The sequence below is a fragment of the Pseudorca crassidens genome, chromosome 16, assembly GCF_039906515.1.
Source record: "Pseudorca crassidens isolate mPseCra1 chromosome 16, mPseCra1.hap1, whole genome shotgun sequence".
In the NCBI taxonomy this organism is placed as follows: domain Eukaryota; kingdom Metazoa; phylum Chordata; class Mammalia; order Artiodactyla; family Delphinidae; genus Pseudorca; species Pseudorca crassidens.
In genome coordinates, this window is record NC_090311.1 from 19,128,832 (window position 1) to 19,148,952 (window position 20,121).

General features: G+C 34.0%; 1 protein-coding gene across 3 annotated transcripts in view; it reads right to left on the reverse strand.

The window, feature by feature from the left end:
- PDCD4 (programmed cell death 4) overlaps positions 1-20,121 on the reverse strand; it is a 29,898-nt gene that overhangs the window by 1,131 nt on the left and 8,646 nt on the right. The window contains exons 3-12 of one of the 3 annotated variants that reach the window (XM_067709427.1): positions 18,101-18,147; positions 17,087-17,387; positions 15,401-15,495; positions 14,208-14,321; positions 11,888-12,109; positions 10,239-10,336; positions 9,185-9,299; positions 6,527-6,634; positions 5,035-5,145; positions 4,213-4,352 (exon numbers count right to left, since the gene is read on the reverse strand). In XM_067709427.1, the coding sequence (XP_067565528.1) occupies positions 4,213-4,352; positions 5,035-5,145; positions 6,527-6,634; positions 9,185-9,299; positions 10,239-10,336; positions 11,888-12,109; positions 14,208-14,321; positions 15,401-15,495; positions 17,087-17,387; positions 18,101-18,147 (1,351 nt within the window). Of the gene's footprint in view, positions 1-4,212; positions 4,353-5,034; positions 5,146-6,526; positions 6,635-9,184; positions 9,300-10,238; positions 10,337-11,887; positions 12,110-14,207; positions 14,322-15,400; positions 15,496-17,086; positions 17,390-18,100; positions 18,148-20,121 lie in introns of all 3 variants that reach the window. The other 2 variants (XM_067709429.1, XM_067709428.1) reach the window with 2 other exon arrangements.

Genomic DNA, 20,121 nt, shown 5'->3' on the forward strand with positions numbered 1-20,121 from the left:
AAACAAGAATATACAATGGAGAAAAGACAGCCTCTTCAGTAAGGGGTGCTGGGAAAACTGGACAGCTACATGTGAAAGAATGAAATTAGAACACTCCCTAACACCATACACAAAAATAAACTCAAAATGGATTAAAGACCTAAATGTAAGGCCAGACACTATCAAACTCTTAGAGGAAAACATAGGCAGAACGCTCTATGACATAAATCACAGCAAGATCCTTTTTGACCCACCTCCTAGAGAAATGGAAATAAAAACAAAAATAAACAAATGGGACCTAATTAAACTTAAAGATTTTGCATAGCAAAGGAAACCATAAACAAGACCAAAAGACAACCCTCAGAATGGGAGAAAATATTTGCAAATGAAGCAACTGACAAAGGATTAATCTCCAAAATTTACAAGCAGCTCATGCAGCTCAATATCAAAAAAACAAACAACCCAATCCAAAAATGGGCAGAAGACCTAAATAGACATTTCTCCAAAGAAGATATACAGATTGCCAACAAACACATGAAAGAATGCTCAACATCATTAATCGTTAGAGAAATGCAAATCAAAACTACAATGAGATACCATCTCACACCAGTCAGAATGGCCATCAAAAAAATCTAGAAACAATAAATGCTGGAGAGGGTGTGGAGAAAAGGGAACCCTCTTGCACTACTGGTGGGAATGTAAATTGATACAGCCACTATGGAGAGCAGTATGGAGGTTCCTTAAAAAACTAAAAATAGAACTACCGTATGACCCAGCAATCCCACTACTGGGCATATACCCTGAGAAGACCATAATTCAGAAAGAGTCATGTACCACAATGTTCACTGCAGCTCTATTCACAATAGCCAGGACATGGAAGCAACCCAAGGGTCCATCAACAGATGAATGGATAAAGATGTGGCACATATATACAATGGAGTATTACTCAGCCATAAAAAGCAACGAAATTGAGTTATCTGTAGTGAGGTGGATGGACCTAGAGTCTGTCATACAGAGTCAAGTAAGTCAGTAAGAGATAAACAAATACCATATGCTGACACATATATATGGAAGCTAAAAAAAAGGTCATGAAGAACCTAGGGGCAAGATGGGAATAAAGACAGACCTACTAGAGAATGGACTTGAGGACACGGAGAAGGGTAAGGGTAAGCTGGGACAAAGTGTGAGAGTGGCATGGACATATATACACTACCAAATGTAAAACTAACAGCTAGTGGGAAGCAGCCAAATAGCACAGGGAGAACAGCTCAGTGCTTTGTGACCACCTAGAGGGGTGGGATGGGTGGGGGGGGAGGGAGATGCAAGAGGGAAGAGATACGGGGATATAATAATATGTATCACTGATTCACTTTGTTATAAAGCAGAAACACACCATTGTAAAGCAATTATACTCCAATAAAGATGTTAAAAAAAAGAAAACAAATTCTGACTACAGTCAACTAAAAGAATTTAAAACTTCATCTTTTTTGGTTATTCATTAATTTTTGAAGGGGTGTATTGTCATTTATATTTTTAAAAGTCAGCATTCCTCTAAGTCTTTTGAAAAGACTTCCCCTGATACGTATCCTAGAACATATCAAATGAACTGCTTAATCTGAGCAGTTTTTAGGTAAATAAAAGCTTGATGATTGAAATAAGTTCACTGTCCAAATGAAGTCATGTAAAAAAAAAATTAAAATATAAATAAGGCAAACATTATTATGCTGTTTGGAAATTTAATACAAACATGCCTCAAAATTATTGTGGGTTCAGTTCCAGATCACCACAATAAAGTGCTATCACATTACAATCACATGAATTTTTTGGTTTCCTGAATATAAAACTATGTTTACACAATACTGTGGCCTATTAAGTGTGCAATAAGCATTATGTCTAAAAACCCAATGTACATATCAAAATTTAAAACTACTTTATTGCTGAAAAATGCTAATTATTATCCGAGCCTTTAACAGGTCATTAATCTTTTTGCTGGTGGAGGGTTAGAAATACTGAGAACTACCAAAATGCAACACAGACACAAAGTGAGCAAATGCTGGTTGGGAAAATGGCACCAATAGACTTGTCAACGCTGGGTTGCCACAAACCTTCAATTTGTAAAAAACACAGCATCTGCAAAGCACAATGAAATGAGGTATGCCTGTATTTATTTCTAGTATGTCATTAATATTATTTGAAAGCTAAACACTGAACCAAATAGGAAACACCAACATGATTGGGAATTATGCAAACTAGAGCTACAGAAGCTATCAAAAGATCTATGTTTAAAAATGTTTAATTTTTTTCTCAGATATAGAAAAGCTATAACCTGAATGTGGAAAAACAGAGTCCAGTTAATTCCAGTATATGCCCCTTTTTAAAAAATATTTACTTATTTATTTATGTTCTTTTTTTTTTGGCTGTGTTGGGTCTTCATTGCGGCATATGGACTTGTCTCATTGCAGCACGCAGGCTTCTCTCTAATCGTGGCATGCAGGTTTACTCTCGCTAGTTGTGACTCGTGGGCTCCAGGACGCATCAGCTCTGTAGCTGTGGTGCATGGGCTCTGTAGTCACGGCGTGCAGGCTCCACAGCACGTGGGCTCTGTAGCTTGCGGCACACGGGCTCTTGTTGAGGCACACGAGTTCAGTAGTTGTGGTGTGCGGGCTTAGTTGCCCCGCAGCATGTGGGATCTTAGTTCCCCGACCAGTGAATGAACCCATGTCCCCTGCATTGTAAGGCGGATTCTTTACCACTGGACGTCCCATATGGAAGTCCCATATGCCCCATTTTGAGATTTCTGCTATTTCAAACTCAAGAGACCTTCCTCTATAATGTAACCACACACTAGCTACATGTAGTGACAGCAGCCCAAGAGGAACAGTTGAACAGCAGCCTAAAGCAGTAAGTGCTAAACAGAACTTGAGCAGGATTAGCCCTTATTATTCTCTGACCCTAGACCAATACACACAGGCATTCAAGGTCACACATAAATGTGCACTCCGTCCAAATAAGCAAAAGGATAGAGATAAAAAGTGAAAGTTCTATGGAATACATAGAAGGTTTAGACAACTCTTCAAATGATCCTTGAAAGTAAAGCCACAATAGAAGTAACTAGTTAGACCTTTGAATAGAGGCTGAAAAACTTTTTAAAAGAGCCAGTGCCAAAGTTAACCCATTTTCATACTAAGTCTAAATGTAAACCAGCTATATTTTCCTGAACGTAAAGGCTTCACACTGTAATATTAGGAGATCAAGGCTGGAAATGAAGCAGCAAGTAGCAGAAAGCCTTGCCAAAGCTGGCAGTTGTTACTGATGTATACCACTTGGCACATCAGTACATCAATGATGCCATCACCAAAGTAGAGATCTACATTTTCAAACATTTTTATCAAAGCCATTAAAATGTATATTCCACCATTATCTTTTTCTTCTCTCTTAATGGCTTCTAAACTTTGTAGAGCAAAGGACACTATAGGGAAGTATTTTTTGAGATTTAATTCTCACAGTGCACTTACATAAAAATACATAAAGACTGAAACTTCTTCATATAAAAATTACAAAAACTTAAAATATAAAACAGACCCAGACCAGAGGGTTAGCTGTTGCTAAACTTTTATATCTATTACAATACAAACTTCATTATAAGCTTTAACAATAACAAAAAAAATTCATCAACTCCTAAGGAGTTTGAACCTAGCAGCACATATATAATACCTCCAAAAGAATCACACACACACTTTCTAGAGCGGTAAAATCCAATCAGTCCCAATTCTCCATTCTATGAGGGAGCAAAAGGAACCCACATGAAATACAGGAACGAACCTAGATCTTAAAAGCCAGAAAAAGTCTGGATCCATCCTTGGCTTCTACCGTGACCTTAGAAAAGGTACATTACACTGCCGTAAGCCTCAATTTTTTCATCTCACTGGTGATATCTACTCTGAAAGAATATTTAAACCACTTAGAACAGAGCCTGGTACACAGAACTACTCCACAAAATTATTTTCCTTCCAATGAACTGTGGCTTCATGAGGTAGTCCTATACAGATTTACAAGAGAACAAAATAAGCTTCACCCTTGTTTCTCCATAAATTCAGATGATTTTCACTGATGAGTGACTTCAGGGAAGATACTATTATCTTTCAGACACAGACTGGAATAACAGAAAATTAGCTTAGCCCTCCCAAGCACCTCAGCCAGTATTACACGTCGAGAAAGTAATAAACCAAGTACCTTGAGGGACAAAGATCTCTGAGTTGTCTGGAAATTATTCCAGCCTGAAAACATTCTTCTACAAATCGCTCAAGCACAGAGTATGAATGTGGGACATCCAGATTAATGTCTGGAATTTCACTGTAAATTCTCTCATAACCCTAAAAACAATGGAATTACATACAGAGTTGTTAGCCCATATAAAATACATAATGCCATACAATCCATCACTATTATCAATCTATATTTAAGGCCAAATGTTCATATAATTAGACTGCAGTCAGATCCTAACCTCGAAAAGTACAAAGAGTAAGTCTATTTTTTTACAGAATATTTTCTTTAAAACTGTTCTCTCAAAAGAGCTTCAGGCAGACATTAGACGTTGGACACATTTCTTCCCCATCTACTTCTCTATAATACATTTACTACATTTTTAAAAAATAAAAGGCAAGTAAGAACCTCACCAATATTTAATAACAATGCATACAATTTTAAATAGGAATAAATTAAGTACTTTATAAATTTGTTAGAAATTCATGTTTCTCTCTAGATATAAAAAATAAATTATCGTATCTTAGAACTCTTGAAGAACACATACACATCACATTTTTCAAAATACAGGTTCAAAAATACTGGAGTATTTATTACTTTCCAGGAAATGGCTATAAGAGGTTCAAACATAAACAGTACCATTAATATATATATATATATATATATATATATACACGCATAATATTACTACACAAGCCTAAAAGAAAATTCACTGACAATTCGTAATCTGTATTCAATCATATATATTTAAGATGTAAGCCTAAAAATTGTTCAAAATAATGTTATACTTACTCTTTTCATTTGGTCTAGAGTAATGGTAGAAGATTTCCAAAGAGATTTTAATAAGTCCAAAATCATTTTAAATGTACTTTCTCCAGTTGACTCTAAAACCATTACAATGGCCTAAAAATGGAATAAATGATTGAATTATTGCTCATTTTCATATAAGAAACTACTCCTAAAATCTATCAGATCTCATCTCTAATATGTATATATATATGTATAGATGAGGATGATTATAATTTTTGTGACTTTGTTTGAATAAAAAAAAATCCAGTAAGGACTCAGAGGCAAAAAATATACAAATTAATTATCACTGCAAAGTAAAGGAGCTGTTGCAGTGGAGGATTACTGGACTGAACGTCATATGACATAATATGAGTGTGTTTCGTATTCAGTAGTTGCAATCATTGTTGCTTTTGTTGCGATCATCCATTTACAATGCTTGGTGTCAGTTTATTTATCTCTTGTAAAAATAAAATACAGTGTGTGTGTCGGGGGGAAATAAATAAATAAATAATAAAAGATGAGGAAACTAATACTTTTAAAAGTTAAAATGAATCACTCAAAAGCACACAGATGAGAAGTGCAAGGCTAAGATTTAAATCTAGAACTGCTAAACATTATCTAAGTACTTTTCATTTAACTCAAACCTCCTGGCATTATCATTATCTGAGATAAATGACAGATGCTATATAGAAATTAAAGCCAATGCATTGTGTTAACATATTGCCAAACATCTAATACAATATGTTAAGGGGGCATATTCTGGAATGAAAACATTATTTTAATAAAGATATTATAAAATAAAGGAAAAATCTGGAAAGTACATATCATGAATATGAATGTTTTTATAAAGTTAAAAATACTCTTACTGTATGATCCAGAAATTCAACACCTAGGTATTTACCCGAGAAAAATGAAAAGATATGTCCACACAAAACCTGTGAGTGAATATTTATGACTGCTTTTTTTTAATAATCACTCAAACTGGAAACAATATGGTAGGTCTATTCAATGGAATATCACCCAGCACTAAAAAGTGAATTTACTGTTACATAAAATGACATGGACATATCTTAAAAGCATTATGCTACCTGAAGAAGGTCAGACACACAGTATGATTCCATTTATATGACTGATAGTCTGGGAAAGGCACAACTATAGGGACAAACATTAGATTAGTGGTTACCAGGAGATGATAGTGGTAGGGGAGCAGGTTAGCCCCAAACTTTTGGAAGTGATGGAAATGTTCTATATTCTGAGATAGTGATTATGTGACTTGATACATTTGTCAAAACTTCATTGAACTGCACAGCTAAAGAGTATATTTTACTCTAAATTATACCTTGATAAAAAAAGAAAAAATTGTAAAACCCTCTCCCCCTTAATATTAAAATTTTTAAAAGAAAACAAAAATGTATGTTATTAAAGAAGCATTATGTCACTGTGGTGCAAAAAGGAACACTTAATAATTCTTTTTGGAATGTCAAAGTAATCTTACTTCATATACAAGCTCATGGTGAAAATGAGGTACTTCCAGTTCCTTAAGGCAATGTTCAGCTTCAGATATGTCTCCAGAGAGTAAATACTCTTTCAGCAGCATAACAATCTATTAGATTTAAAGATTGAGATGTGTTAGAATTCTTGATTTTTAAAAAATTCTGTTTTGCCTAAGGATTTATTTACCCTCATCTCAATATAGTACATGATAAACAGGTCACAGACAGTTGTCTAAGAATAGTCTTGACATGACACTATCATAACAGAATTTTTTAATAATTAAAAAGCAAATTCCCAAATTTTAAATGGTTCATAGTCATGAAGGTAATGCAGTGTTTCGGTGTGTTTCAATAATCCACTGCGATCGATGAGTAGACTTAAGATGTGTTTGGCCTGAGTTGTGACCATAATGCTTCAATGCTCCCTGTAAAACAAGGGACCTTAAATACCACTAGAGGGCACTAACTGAAAGTCTCAAAATGAATTTTTAAAGTGGTGCAAACCCATTTCCATCGGCATGACATTAAGTGGGAGCCAAAAAATGAGAGATAATAGGGCTTTACTAGACAGGGCAAAGATTTCCAAAGCAGTTTTCTCTTTTCTCTACAACTGAAGATTTGAGGACCATTATTTAAAACGTTCGTCAGTAATTCAGCTTCCAGTTACAGCTAAGGAGGCAAGTCTTGACTCTCCTGTTGAAAGTTGCACAAGAACATCTATGGCTCCAGAGAAAAGAAGTTTTTCAACACAAGAACTTCAACGAGGAATGTCCTCCCCTATACATCGCCTGTTAAAATAATCTTTGCACCTAGTAGACACTCAATGAATATTGGCTGACTGAAATCTCATTTAAGTATGTTCTACTTTCAACTTCTACAATGTATTTCCATTAAAAGTATAGTAAAATTTGATCAACAGAATATATCTTGATGAATAATTGCTATTATGCTTTAGGAAAATAAATATTTGAAGCATGTTACTTGAATAAAGTATTTTCACTTTATAATTATAAGCTAATATATTTATTATTTAAATTACATCACTTAGTTTTTTAACTTTGTTATTAAAGTATTTAAGTGTTTCCCATTGGGTCCCATGCATTGTTGAGAACGATAAATTATAAATACATGTATATATTTCTGAAAGTCCTCTCTGTCCGACTCATCCTTCCATGTAAAATAAATGAATATCCAAATAATGTCAACCTCATATATTGGTAGTTTTACTTCAATTTCATCGTGACCATTTTTTGTTGTTGTGATAATTCACATACCATAAAACAGTTCGGCAGTTTCTCAAAATATTAATTTTGAGAAGCATTATCATCCTAACAATATTAAATCTTTCAGTCCATAAACATGGGATATCTTTCTACTTATTTAGGCCTTATTTAATTTCTTTCAACAGTGTTTTGCAGTTTTTGGTGCACAAGATTTGCACTTCCTTTGTTAAATTTATTCCTTTGTATTTTAATCTTTTTTATGCTATTACAAATGCAACTGTTTTCTTAATTTCATTTCAGACCATTCATTGCATTGCTAGTGTACAAAAGACCTAGAATTAAATTCTGTACACTGATCTTGTATCCTGCAACTGTGCTGAATTCATTTATAATAGTTTGGTGTTTTTGTTTTTTTGAGAATTCACTTGGATTTTCTGTATACAGATCATGTCATCTGGGAACAGAGATAGTTTTACTTCTTCTTTTCCAACTTAGATGCCTTTATTTTATTTTCTTGCTGAACTGCTCCGGTACTTCCACTGTTTTTATACCTCAATTTTTGTAATAACTTTAAAAATTTTTTAAAACAGATATTGCAATCATGACATTACAAACACCAACTCATCTACCTTAACATATATAAAAACAAAACTGGTCAAAGCTCTAACAATATTTAGAGCTCCTTAACACTCAAACTTGGTATACATATCATTAAAATATTTATTAAATATCAAAACTATAGTCACATGAAAGATTATACTCAAAAATCAGAAGCACATGTACTATATAAATCTTCTAATTTTCTTAAAAATCTTCAAATAGGATTAACTACTTTTTCTGGTTTCTTATTATTGAATATCACTTTGCTGCCAGAAAAAAAAATCCAGAGAGCATAAATCTGGTATTAATGCAAAAACCAATTACTTTTTCTTTTAAAGAATGCATACAGGTAGTGAACTTCCCTACAAAAATCTACCACTCTGATCTACTCTAGTGTTCATAATGCATAACTTACAATCTGAGACCACCCAGTTTCAAACTGCTCTTATAAATATGGACATTTACTGAATAACTACAAAACAGAAACTCAACAGTCTGAAAAATTTTACATTCCAAGAAAAAGACTTTAGGTATTCCTCTGAGGTTCCTACACAGCCTTCTTCATGAAAACCCCTTTAACTTCATGAAAGCCCCTTTAACTTAACACAGTCTTAGTTTAAGTCAGAGAAACCATAAAAATTTAATAATGACTATATAATTATTGTATAATTTATAGCAAAAGGGCATAAATCCAAATATATAAGGATTATTCCATTTTCCACTTGCAGCTATAAGACTGAAATTAATTTTTGTCCACAACAATACCAGCTAGAGGGTAGAGTTTGTTTCCCTGAAGAATACATATAAATTAAGCTAAAGACAATGCCCAGTAGTTACCTCTTTAACAAGGTGGTTAAGAGACTGCTGCCCACCTCCAGAGCCCCAAACACTGTCCTTGCGCTTTCCACCTTTAGACATACTCAGAAGCACGGTAGCCTTGTCCAGAGCAGCTCTACCAAAAAAAAAAAAAAAAAAAAGTTAATTTTGACATATGGACATGCTTGAGATTGACCAAATTATGGATGAAGTTGGGGGAAAAAAACCCATATACACTAAAAGCTTTCATATAACATAAAAGCAACGTAAAGTTCAGAAGTCTCTTAAAAAACTATTTTTCAAGATAAAAAGTTGGGAACAAAAAAGTTGCTTCTCATATTAATATTCTCTCACTCATTTCCATTTCTTGGTCAACAAAAGTCTAATAACGTTATTTCAAAATTACTGATCTAGCCTGAGAAGGAATGTTTCACCTAAAACTAACTTTTACAGAGATCCATGCCTTTCCACCAGGGCAACCATGCCACTCTGACCTGAAGTAGTCCTAGAAAATTAATATCTATACCTGTGAAAACCTAAGACATGGCTAAGTACAAGTCTAAGTTTCCAGGAAGTTATGAAAAATCACTGAGCATAACTCCCAAATATCACATTTAGCTTAAAATTATACCAAAGAAAAAAGTGAAAAACATTACTTCCTAAGATTTCTATAGCAAATAAATACAGAATTGAAAACAGGGCTCCTTTGTTAATACTGTCCATCTTATTAGAATATTAAATAATTACAGAATAGTAAAACCTAAAGGGACCTTAAAAAACATTCCAAGTCCCATCCTTTCATTTTATAAATAAGGAAACTGAGGCTGAGAGAAAAGTGGCTTGACATAAAGGTAGCTAACAGTTTAGCTAAAACCCAGAACTTCTGCATTATAGTACTGTCTTCTTTCTGTTATATCATGTCAAGAATCTCTCAATTTTGTTTTAATGGTAAAGAGTACACAAAAATGACAAATAGGCGTCCACAAAGTCTGATTAATTCAAGTGTCATTTCAACAGAATCCTGTAGAACTTTCCCCTATTTTGAAAGTCTAAGTAGAAAAATTAATTTACTTACCTAGCCTGTACACAATCTACAGTTCCTTTGTAACTATCAATATAGGTATTACATAAAATTCCATCTCCAACAGCTCTAGCAATAAACTGGCCCACCAGCTATAATAAGAAAAAAAAAAGAGCTATATAAAAAAATCTAAAATAAAGCTTTATAGGACACAATTTCTAAAAACATAAATGATAAAGACTGGTTGAACTACACAGTCAATACCTAAGACATGTTGGAGTATTCAAAAAACACCTATTTAGTACCTACTGTTTATGCCTGGCATACACTCCCACATCTTAACCTTCAAGTTAAAAGCCATGGGGGCAAAAAATATCTGTTTTGCTCACTACTGAATCCCCAACACGTTGCACACTGCTTGAAACATAGCATATAATCAAAAATACTTGCTAGTAAGTCAATGACTTAATAGTCAAGAGAAACATCTCTTCTGGAAAGAAAAAAATTGGACTTTGGTCTCTCAAAACTGTTTGATTAAAGGAATTTATCTGAGGGGGAAAAGCTGTGCACAAATATTTATCTGAAAGTATGTTCATAGCATTATTTCTTAAAAAAACTGGAAACAACTTAGTGTCTAACAGTAATTGTGTGGTTGAATGGTATATATGTAAGACGGTACACCGTGTGGCCAAATACGTTTACCACATTTTATGGTGTAAGAAAAATCAAGTTTACCAAGTAACATATACAGTATGATTCCACTTTTTATTAAAACAAAAAACGTAAGGATATGTAAAAACCATACACTGATATATACCCACAAAAAGTAGAACAGAAGATTTAAACACCAAAATGTTAACAGTGGTTATTTTTGCTGTCCTTTCTTCCTTTTGCCTTTTATTTTTCAAAATTTCTATAATGACTATTAACTTATGTATAGTTTTTTTTTAAAGTATGGGTACTGTATAAAAAGAAAAAAAATTCATGTTTGAATCACAGCTCAATACTGACACAGACTACTTACTGTCTGTCACAGGAAAGTAAAACAGAAACAGCATTTATGTTAACCTACCTATAGTCTATTCCTAAATTAATGTTTAAGTGCTCCAACCTTGCTTTAAAACTCTGCTCAGGTAAATAGCAACGATTTCACACATTTTCAATTTCAAACCAGAAAGTCATATTATAGTGTCAGCATGTATGAAATCTAATAAAAGTAAAAGGCTTTGAACAGAATCTAAACAACAAAAGCATACATAAGTCATGAATTTTCTAATTATTTCCCCACAAAGCTACAAAAGGGAACAATCTTATTTATCATTATTTTTATAATAAACATTAGTGAAGCAAACTCAATCCTCAATTATAACAATCTACGTTTTTTAAAAATCCTAGCTCATGAAACAGCTTAACTACATGTAATAGAGAATATACAGACAGCAAAAAAACATGACCTAGAAACTATACAGAGCATGGGGGGGAAAAGTAAGATATAAAATTACAGTGTGATGAAAACTATGTTGCGGGGGTGAAAACAGCTAGGGAAAAATACACTAAAACATTAGAGGGCTATCTTTGTGTGACAGGGAATATGGGCCAGTTTTTCTTCTTTCATCTAATAAAATTTCCTAGGAGTATGTATTAGTTCTATACTTGCAAGTGAATAGACGGAGAGAATGAACAAGAGGAAGAATCATACAAACCTGTGGTGCTCTAGGAGTATCCAATGCTAATTCAGGTAGATCTTTCAACAATTTATCAAATGATTTTTCTACATCATTTGTGCTCATTACTGTCCCACAAAGGTCAGAAAGAAGCTTAGATGTCATTTCTCTATGACTAGCTTTTCCCTCCAATGCCAATGACACTGCCAACACTGGTACTCCACTTTTCATTTCGCCAAGATTTAAATCTCTTAGCATTTCCTATTCAAAAAAAAAAAAAGTATGTCACTGCCTATAGTTCAATTTAATTTAATTTTATTTTTGAAAAAAATCAAGATATTACCCATATATCCTTCTCTCTCCTTCACTGGAAAAAATCAGAGAAACACTCAAAATTTGGGGATAAGATAAATACATCTTTTTCTACATATAAATACTGATCCACTTTAAGCTTCAACTGTCTGAACATCACTAAAATCAAGAATGTGAACTACACCTAAAATAGTTTATTAAACTACATAGTATTGCTAAGTTTGGTGTTAGGAGTTAACTAACCCTCTGCCTTATACTCTATTACTTCTAGAAATAGTGTTTTATGAGCATTTGTAGGGAAATTCATTTTACATTATCATAAGCTGTTTATACTCTCTTCACCCAAATATTTATACTTCCATATAAAGTTTAAAATGAGATCTTAAACCACTGTTTTTAAGTGGGATTATTGTTTTAAATGCTGGGATAAAGTAAAATTTTCTCTTAAAAAATATAATAGCAGCAGCTAATACTTACTGACCACTTACAGTGTATCAGGAATTATAACAGCCACCTTAGTTTATACTCTTTGAGGGAGGTATTATCATCATACTCACCACACCCAAAGCACAGAAAAATTAAGTATTTGCTGAGGGCACCCAGAGGAGTGCCCAGGTTGGAAGTGGAATATAGGCAGTATGACCACAGAGACTAACTTGTAACTCAGTTACTTAGAGTAATGACTACTAACAAGGACACCGGTTAGGTAAGCTGAACAAATACTTGGTTTTATTCCTACAAAACCTCAAAGCTATCAAACCTCATATTATCAGACAAACCAAGAAAACCCAGTCTAGGGGCTGCCCTGGTGGCACAGTGGTTGAGAGTCCGCCTGCTGACGGGTTCGTACCCCGGTCCGGGAAGATCCCACATGCCATGGAGCGGCTGGGCCCGTGAGCCATGGCCACTGAGCCTGCGCGTCTGGAGCTTGTGCTCCACAACGGGAGAGGCCACAACAGTGAGAGGCCCACGTACCACAAAAAAAAAAAAAGAAAACCAGTCTGAATTAAAAGAATCTAAATTATAAAAATCTTCTATGGAGATGCAATTTTATTACTTTAAGTCAGTAATACTAAACTACTGAACTAGACCAATAATTAAATTTTACCCTTTTAGATTTACTTTACAAACAATTTGTAACACAGTAAATGTTCCCATACAAATTATGCTTCAAAAACACATTTGTGGGGCTTCCCTGGTGGTGCAGTGGTTAAGAATCCACCTGCCAATGCAGGGGACATGGGTTCGAGCCCCGGTCCGGGAAGATCCCACATGCCACGGAGCAACTAAACCCATGTGCCACAACTACTGAGCCTGTGCTCTAGAGCCCGTGAACTACAACTACTGAAGCCCGTGTGCCACAACTACTGAAGCCCACGTGCCTTGAGCCTGTGCTCCACAACGAGAAGCCACCACAATGAGAAGCTCGCACACCACAACAAAGAGTAGACCCCGCTCACCACAACTAGAGAAAGCCCACACACAGCAACCAAGACCCAAAGCAGTCCAAAATTAAATAAATTAAATAAATTAATTAAATATATAAATTTAAAGCAAAAAACCACCACACATTTGTTCTCTTGATTTCTGTATGCATTCTTTTCCAAACTTTTGTATCTGTGTTCTTTTCTGGACAGAGTACAAAGATAAATTTTATTCTAGTCCTAAGCATTGAAATGAATGTCAAAAAAATGGAACTGAGGCATTTTTAATGAGATCCCTAAGGACATTTTAGAAGGTCCATAAATGCCTTGAAATTAATTATATTTTATAAACTATCAATTATAAAAATGCTATAATTATAAAAATTATTGTGTTGTGCCATTTTTCAGAGAAGAAAATGGCACAGAGCCCTCATCTGATCCCAAATAGGTAAGAAGTGGTCTAAATAAAATTTTAGTCCATTTCTTAGTTAGAAATTCATTTATGCATAAGAAAATGCTTAAACTTTTTCAGTGATCCAAGATCATTCTGAATACGATGTTTTGCTTTTAACAGTGTCTGCTCTCCTATATTAAATAAATTATACTTTCAACTTTAAACCTACCGCAACTTCATTAGTATCTCCGTGCTCAAAATATTCCTGTATGATTGGTGTTAAAGTCTTCTCAAATGCCATTTCATCCAAAGGCAAAACTACAGTTTCATAAACACAGTTTTCCTGGAAAGGGAAGGGGCAGAAAGTTATAAATTAAAGAACAAAATATTCAGATGAACTGAAATTGATCACAATTTTATACTCCAACTGGTTAGTAATACCCATTCAGGGCAAGAAAAAGAGATGCTACATACTTTGATCACTTGTATAATATAAAAACAGAATCTATGTCACTGTTCTTTTATAAAATCTGAATACAATAAACCAACATACAGATTAAAACCATTAACTACAGCAAATATATGACTTGCTTCTGATCCCCCGTATCTTCTGTTAATTTTTTTTCTCTCTCCCACAAAACCAATACTTCAGTGACCAAAAAGCTTTAAGCTTCCTATCACACCTAGTAGTTCCATTAAAACTTCACTTAAAAAAAAAAACAAACAGCAGGAGCCAAAGCCTTCATGATTAGTATTATGATAATAAAAAAGCCCTTATAACAAAAATCAATGTTGTAGTGACCAAAATATCTCTTAAGGAAAAAGCATTATTCAACTGAAATTTCAAAAAGAATAAGATGTCCAATAATCTTCTATCCCCCTTCTCTGCAAAAAAAAGCCCTGAAATGTTTATATGCAACTCGTGACTGGCTTCAGTCTAACAACATACTTTCAAGTCTTTCAAGACTATATATTAAAATTAGAACATTTAGCAAAGATTTTATAGTACTTGAATCCTACTGGTTTTAAAATATATTTTTCATGTTCCCTTAGAAATATTTCCATGTCTAATTATTAAATTCAGAAACCAAGTGCAAATTATTCATACATTACTATCAGTTAACTTGGTTTTCTAATCCAAAATTAACCTGACAGTCTGAAAGGACTGAATATATATGATTTAGATATACATACTAATGTGTGTAATATGTGTACACACATATATACACACTCATATACATATCAGATAATCACACAAATTATAATCACACATTATAAAATTATATATATATATGATTTGAATGGTATAGACTATACATATAGAATACATGATTTGACAAATGTATGAGTATACTACAAACATGAGGTCAAAAAGTTTATAAGTATTTTAAGTATATATTACAGAAAGTAAAACACTTCTACCTGGTCATCATCATAGTTAGGATCTTTCACATCCACCTCCTCCACATCATATACCTGTCCAGGTGTACCCCAGACACCTTTGCCTCCAGCACCACCTGAAAAAGTTTAGAACTGAGAAAGGAGAGTGCATAATGTCCATAGTTCATAAATTTTAATTGAAATCTGAAATAATTCTAGATGTTCAGGTGTTAATTCAATAGCAGTTAAAAAACTGTATTTTAATTTCTATGCTAGTGATTTTGCCAGTTGAGAATTATATGTTAAGCCTCTTTTTATTCAGATCACTGATTTTTCAGTAATGATTAGATATTACATAGTTTATAACCTATTTCCAGAAAAACAAGTTGAAATAGCCTACAAAGTTAAAACTAAAAAGGCAGATGCTTTAAAATAAAAGCAAAAACAAACAAACAAACGAAAAAAATCAGAAAAATAGCTGTAGTGGTGACCTCAAGGCAAGTGATACTGCAGTGGAGCTCTAAATTCTATCTGACATATCTTGGGAACAGCAACAACAAAAAAGAAATATGCTGAGCCAGAAAGATGTGGCATGGAAAACGCCACAAGGGAGAAATTATTCAAAAACGAAGTACACTGACCACCATCAAATGTTTTAAAGTCAAATACTCTTTAGATATAAAAAGAAACAAATACTTCACAACTAGAAATATGTTACAAATAACTAATTGCTATTGAAGCATTAACAGAACTAATCATCATTTCTACTTCTCTACATACAAATTCACCAGCAGAAGTTTAACAATTCCAACTTTCAAGGTTGCTTTACTAAATAAACGTATTGAAATGTTTTTATAAGCTCACTATATTGCATTATTTTTAAAGAACTTGTACAGTATCACCAGTTTTGGGGGGGGAGGTTTTTATTTTACACATAGAGTATAATTCTTGCCACCAGAGCAAAACAGAATCTGATAAATAGGTTTCATTTTGACCCAGCCAATGGTTGCAGAGCCATTCAACAAAAATAACAATTTCTGACAGGGCACAAAAACATTTTACAAGTATCCTAGGCCATAATTTGAAGCTCCCACCATTTAGAAGTTGGTGAAATCTCCAAATTGCATCAAAATTCTACGACAGACAGAGGCTGACAGACCCCTCATTCAACAAATATTTAAGTACCCAGATTGCTAGTCACTACTCCAGGCACTGGAGATACAGCAGTGAAACAAGACCATTCCACTCCAGTACCTAAAACAAACAGACCTGAAAAGAACTCAGAACCAGATATACAAAATTATTAAAATTCTGACCCAGATATTACCAGTCAAATTATATTTATCATGTATTCTTAACAATGGACATAACTAATTAGATTCATTAGATAATAGACATGATGAATTTCTGACCCTACTTCTTTCAAGCAGAATTAGAGAATACATGCACAATTCTTAACTGTGAAGAACACTGGTGTGTATTTTGCTGGAAATATGAGATAAAGTACTGCTCAAGAAAACTAATCTACTCAAACAAGAAAAAAAGGTTCAACTTAAAAGAAAAAGTGGTATGGTCCTCAGATTATTACTATGTAAAAACATATACAAGCCGTAAAACCTTAACATTATCACTGTTTAAATTTCTCTCATTCTTAGAACAAGGAAACTGTAGTATAATAATCAGATAATATTTTTTCCATTTGTGTCTTTGGACGTGGTATATACTAACCTTTCTTTGGTAGTCCCCTTCCTTTCCCAGATCTGGATCGCCTATCTAGCAACCTTCCCTTTGGACTGGTTGGTACAGTTACTCCACTTCTAAGGCCTTCACTTCCGTTATCACTGACGGAATCGCCTCTGCCGGAGTCCCGGGACGAGTTTTTCCGTAGCCGCCTTTTCACCTTGGCATTAATTTTAGCTTCATTAATGGAGGATGCCGAAATCCAATTTCCATTTATCTCATTCTTTATTTCCTCAGTCCCAGCATTTTCTTCATCACCAGAAAAGAGAGAGTCACTTAAATTATCAGGCTCTTAAAAAGAAAATGAAGGAAAAGAATTCTAAGTATTTTAACCATCTCCTGCTATACCAGTTATAGTCATAAGTTATACCAAGTTGAATCACATGAAATTATCATTTTTGTAGGTTACAGTCACATATTGGCAATTTCATATGGCTCAGTCCAATACATGACAACAAACTAGTAGTACTTTTCACATTACCATGCCAAATGAACTAAGGCACTGAATGTTAATGAAAAATTTTACTGAAAGCATGTTATTTCATGTGTTTGTATCATAAAACCTTCGTTAATATAAACACCAAATACAGTACAAAACCTTTGAGACTTTTATGAGCTAAGACAGTCAAGCAATTGGAGATAGTAAGAAAAGACTAAGGATCTTTAGGGAAGGTAGATAAACTAATATTTACAGAATGCCTATTTACCAGGCACTAGGCTGGGCACTTTGTCATTTATCCACAAGTTTGAGAGCTATTTACTACATTATTTATAAAGATAAGGAAACTAAGGCTAAGACTGTTTAAATAACTTGCCAAATACCTCATAATTAATTGTGGACACTTAGAAAATAGTACTAATCCAAAGAGCATGAAAGGCATTTAGCAAATACGTGATCATATACGATTACTGTGCCAAACTGCTGATGCTTCACTGCTTTCAAAGAAAGCCATCATCTCAAAGTTCTAATTCATCTCTCCAAACCTGACTCACACTACTTACCATTCTCTGAAAATCTTCCAGACTGTGTAAGATTTGTACATTATCCCCTGAAAGACAGCAACATTAGGAGTTCCCAAAGGTCCTCCATTTAGAATGTCATCCTCACTGCTCTTTTCAGTTACCAAAATCCTTTAGGATATACAGCTGGAGTCTTACTTCCTCCATGAAAACTTTCCTAACAATTCTAGCCACAGTAACACTCATACACTGCTCATTTACCACATCATGGAAATCACTTTATTTCTTTTTATATGTCATTGCTTTTCCAAATAAGTCATAAGCCTCAAAAGAGGAACCATGCCTATACTGTAGTTTTTGTACCCTCAGCACCTAGCAGAGTATCCTTTATACCATCAACTCCAATGTCAATGGAGATCAAATGACATGGAGACACTGGGCATTACTCCAAAAACTTTTTAAGTCAGAAAGCTACTGAATTAGTTATCCCTGGGCCCAAGTTTTGTTCATTATGACTCACTCAACTCAGAGCTGAATCCCTCAAATGTTTTTAAATATTCCTAATAATTAGGATGTGTCAAGTCTATATGCATGGGCTTTAACATGTTTTTTTTTTTTTAAGTAATGATATGTAGAAACTAAAAATTTTTTAAATCAACCTATAAAAAGAAACACAGATGTGTTAAAATCTTTACAATTCTTGACAAAAAGTATGAAAGTTAGTAACAAACCCTGTGGTAATCAAAAAACAAACAAAACGTTAAGTAGAGCCAAATTACTTCGGCAGTCTCATAAGTAGTCTGCTGCCTTCAGTCTTCAAACCATTCTCCAAACTGCATGGAGACTGATTTCTCCCACTGAAAACCCTAGGTATTCCTATTGGGTCGAAATGAAGTGTAAACTCATTACATTGCAATGTTAGGTCCTTCATGATCTTGCCCCTATCACTAGAATAGCTGCTGACCACTCCCACATTCAAATGGTCAGAGCTGAAATTTGATACCATAGGTAGATGATGGGGGAATTAGTTTGTCAGAGGAATACAGGATATATTAGAAAAAAAGAGAAATTATAAAATGAGCGACCAGCTAAGAAAATGTTGCAGTATTCAGTCACAAACTAACTGGAAAGGGCAAGGTTAATAACTTCCGGGTAAATAAGAAAGTGACACTTTCAAAGAAAAACTAAAGGGCTTTCAAAGAGAATAAAGAATAAAACAGTGTTTTAAAAATTTTTAGACTAGGAAAGGAAGCCAGCGTTAGGAGGGTCAGTTTGAGACATCATCATAACTAAACTACTATGACTAGTAGTAACAGCAGTAGCAGTAGTCAGTCATAATAGTCGTATTACTTCTTCTATCATTACCATCAGTACTGTTACCTACTGTATCAGGTTCCAAGCACTTTACATACATGGTCTATAATCCTCACAAAGCTCTATAATGAAGCTGTTTATCCTCATTTTTCAGAGAGAAGATGTTTCATACAAAAGTTATATTATCTAAAAAGGACTGTGGCCAGGATTCAAACCCACATTTGAATCTTAGACAACTATAGAAAATACAAAGCTAGAGTACAGCAGAGTGGTGACAGCTAAAGAAATAGGCAACAAGGGAATGAATACAAAGAGAGAAAAGAAGAGGAGGAAAGGGAAGGAAAGACCAGAGATCAGACAAATCAGATGGCATTTCATGTAAGAGTGGATGACTGAAGAAAACATTAAACATCTACCTCTAACATATTGCTTTCATTTTTCTACAATTAAGGTAAGCTGCCACAACTGATCCAGAAGATAAAGGCCTCTCTTAGAATGCTTTAAAATGTCCCTCAGAGTACTAAAGTATTCAAGCAATCATATGTCCTACACTTCAGTTTCTTCTCTTCAACTATTTTAATATCCTTTCAAATACACATTTATGTATCTACAACAGTAGACACATCTAGGTATATTTTATATATTAGATCTTATAATTTTTAACCCATGTTTGTATCAACTGCTCTTTTATATTCTGCTATTCATACTCACCTAAGTTTTGGGGTTCCATAACCACCACTGATCTGACT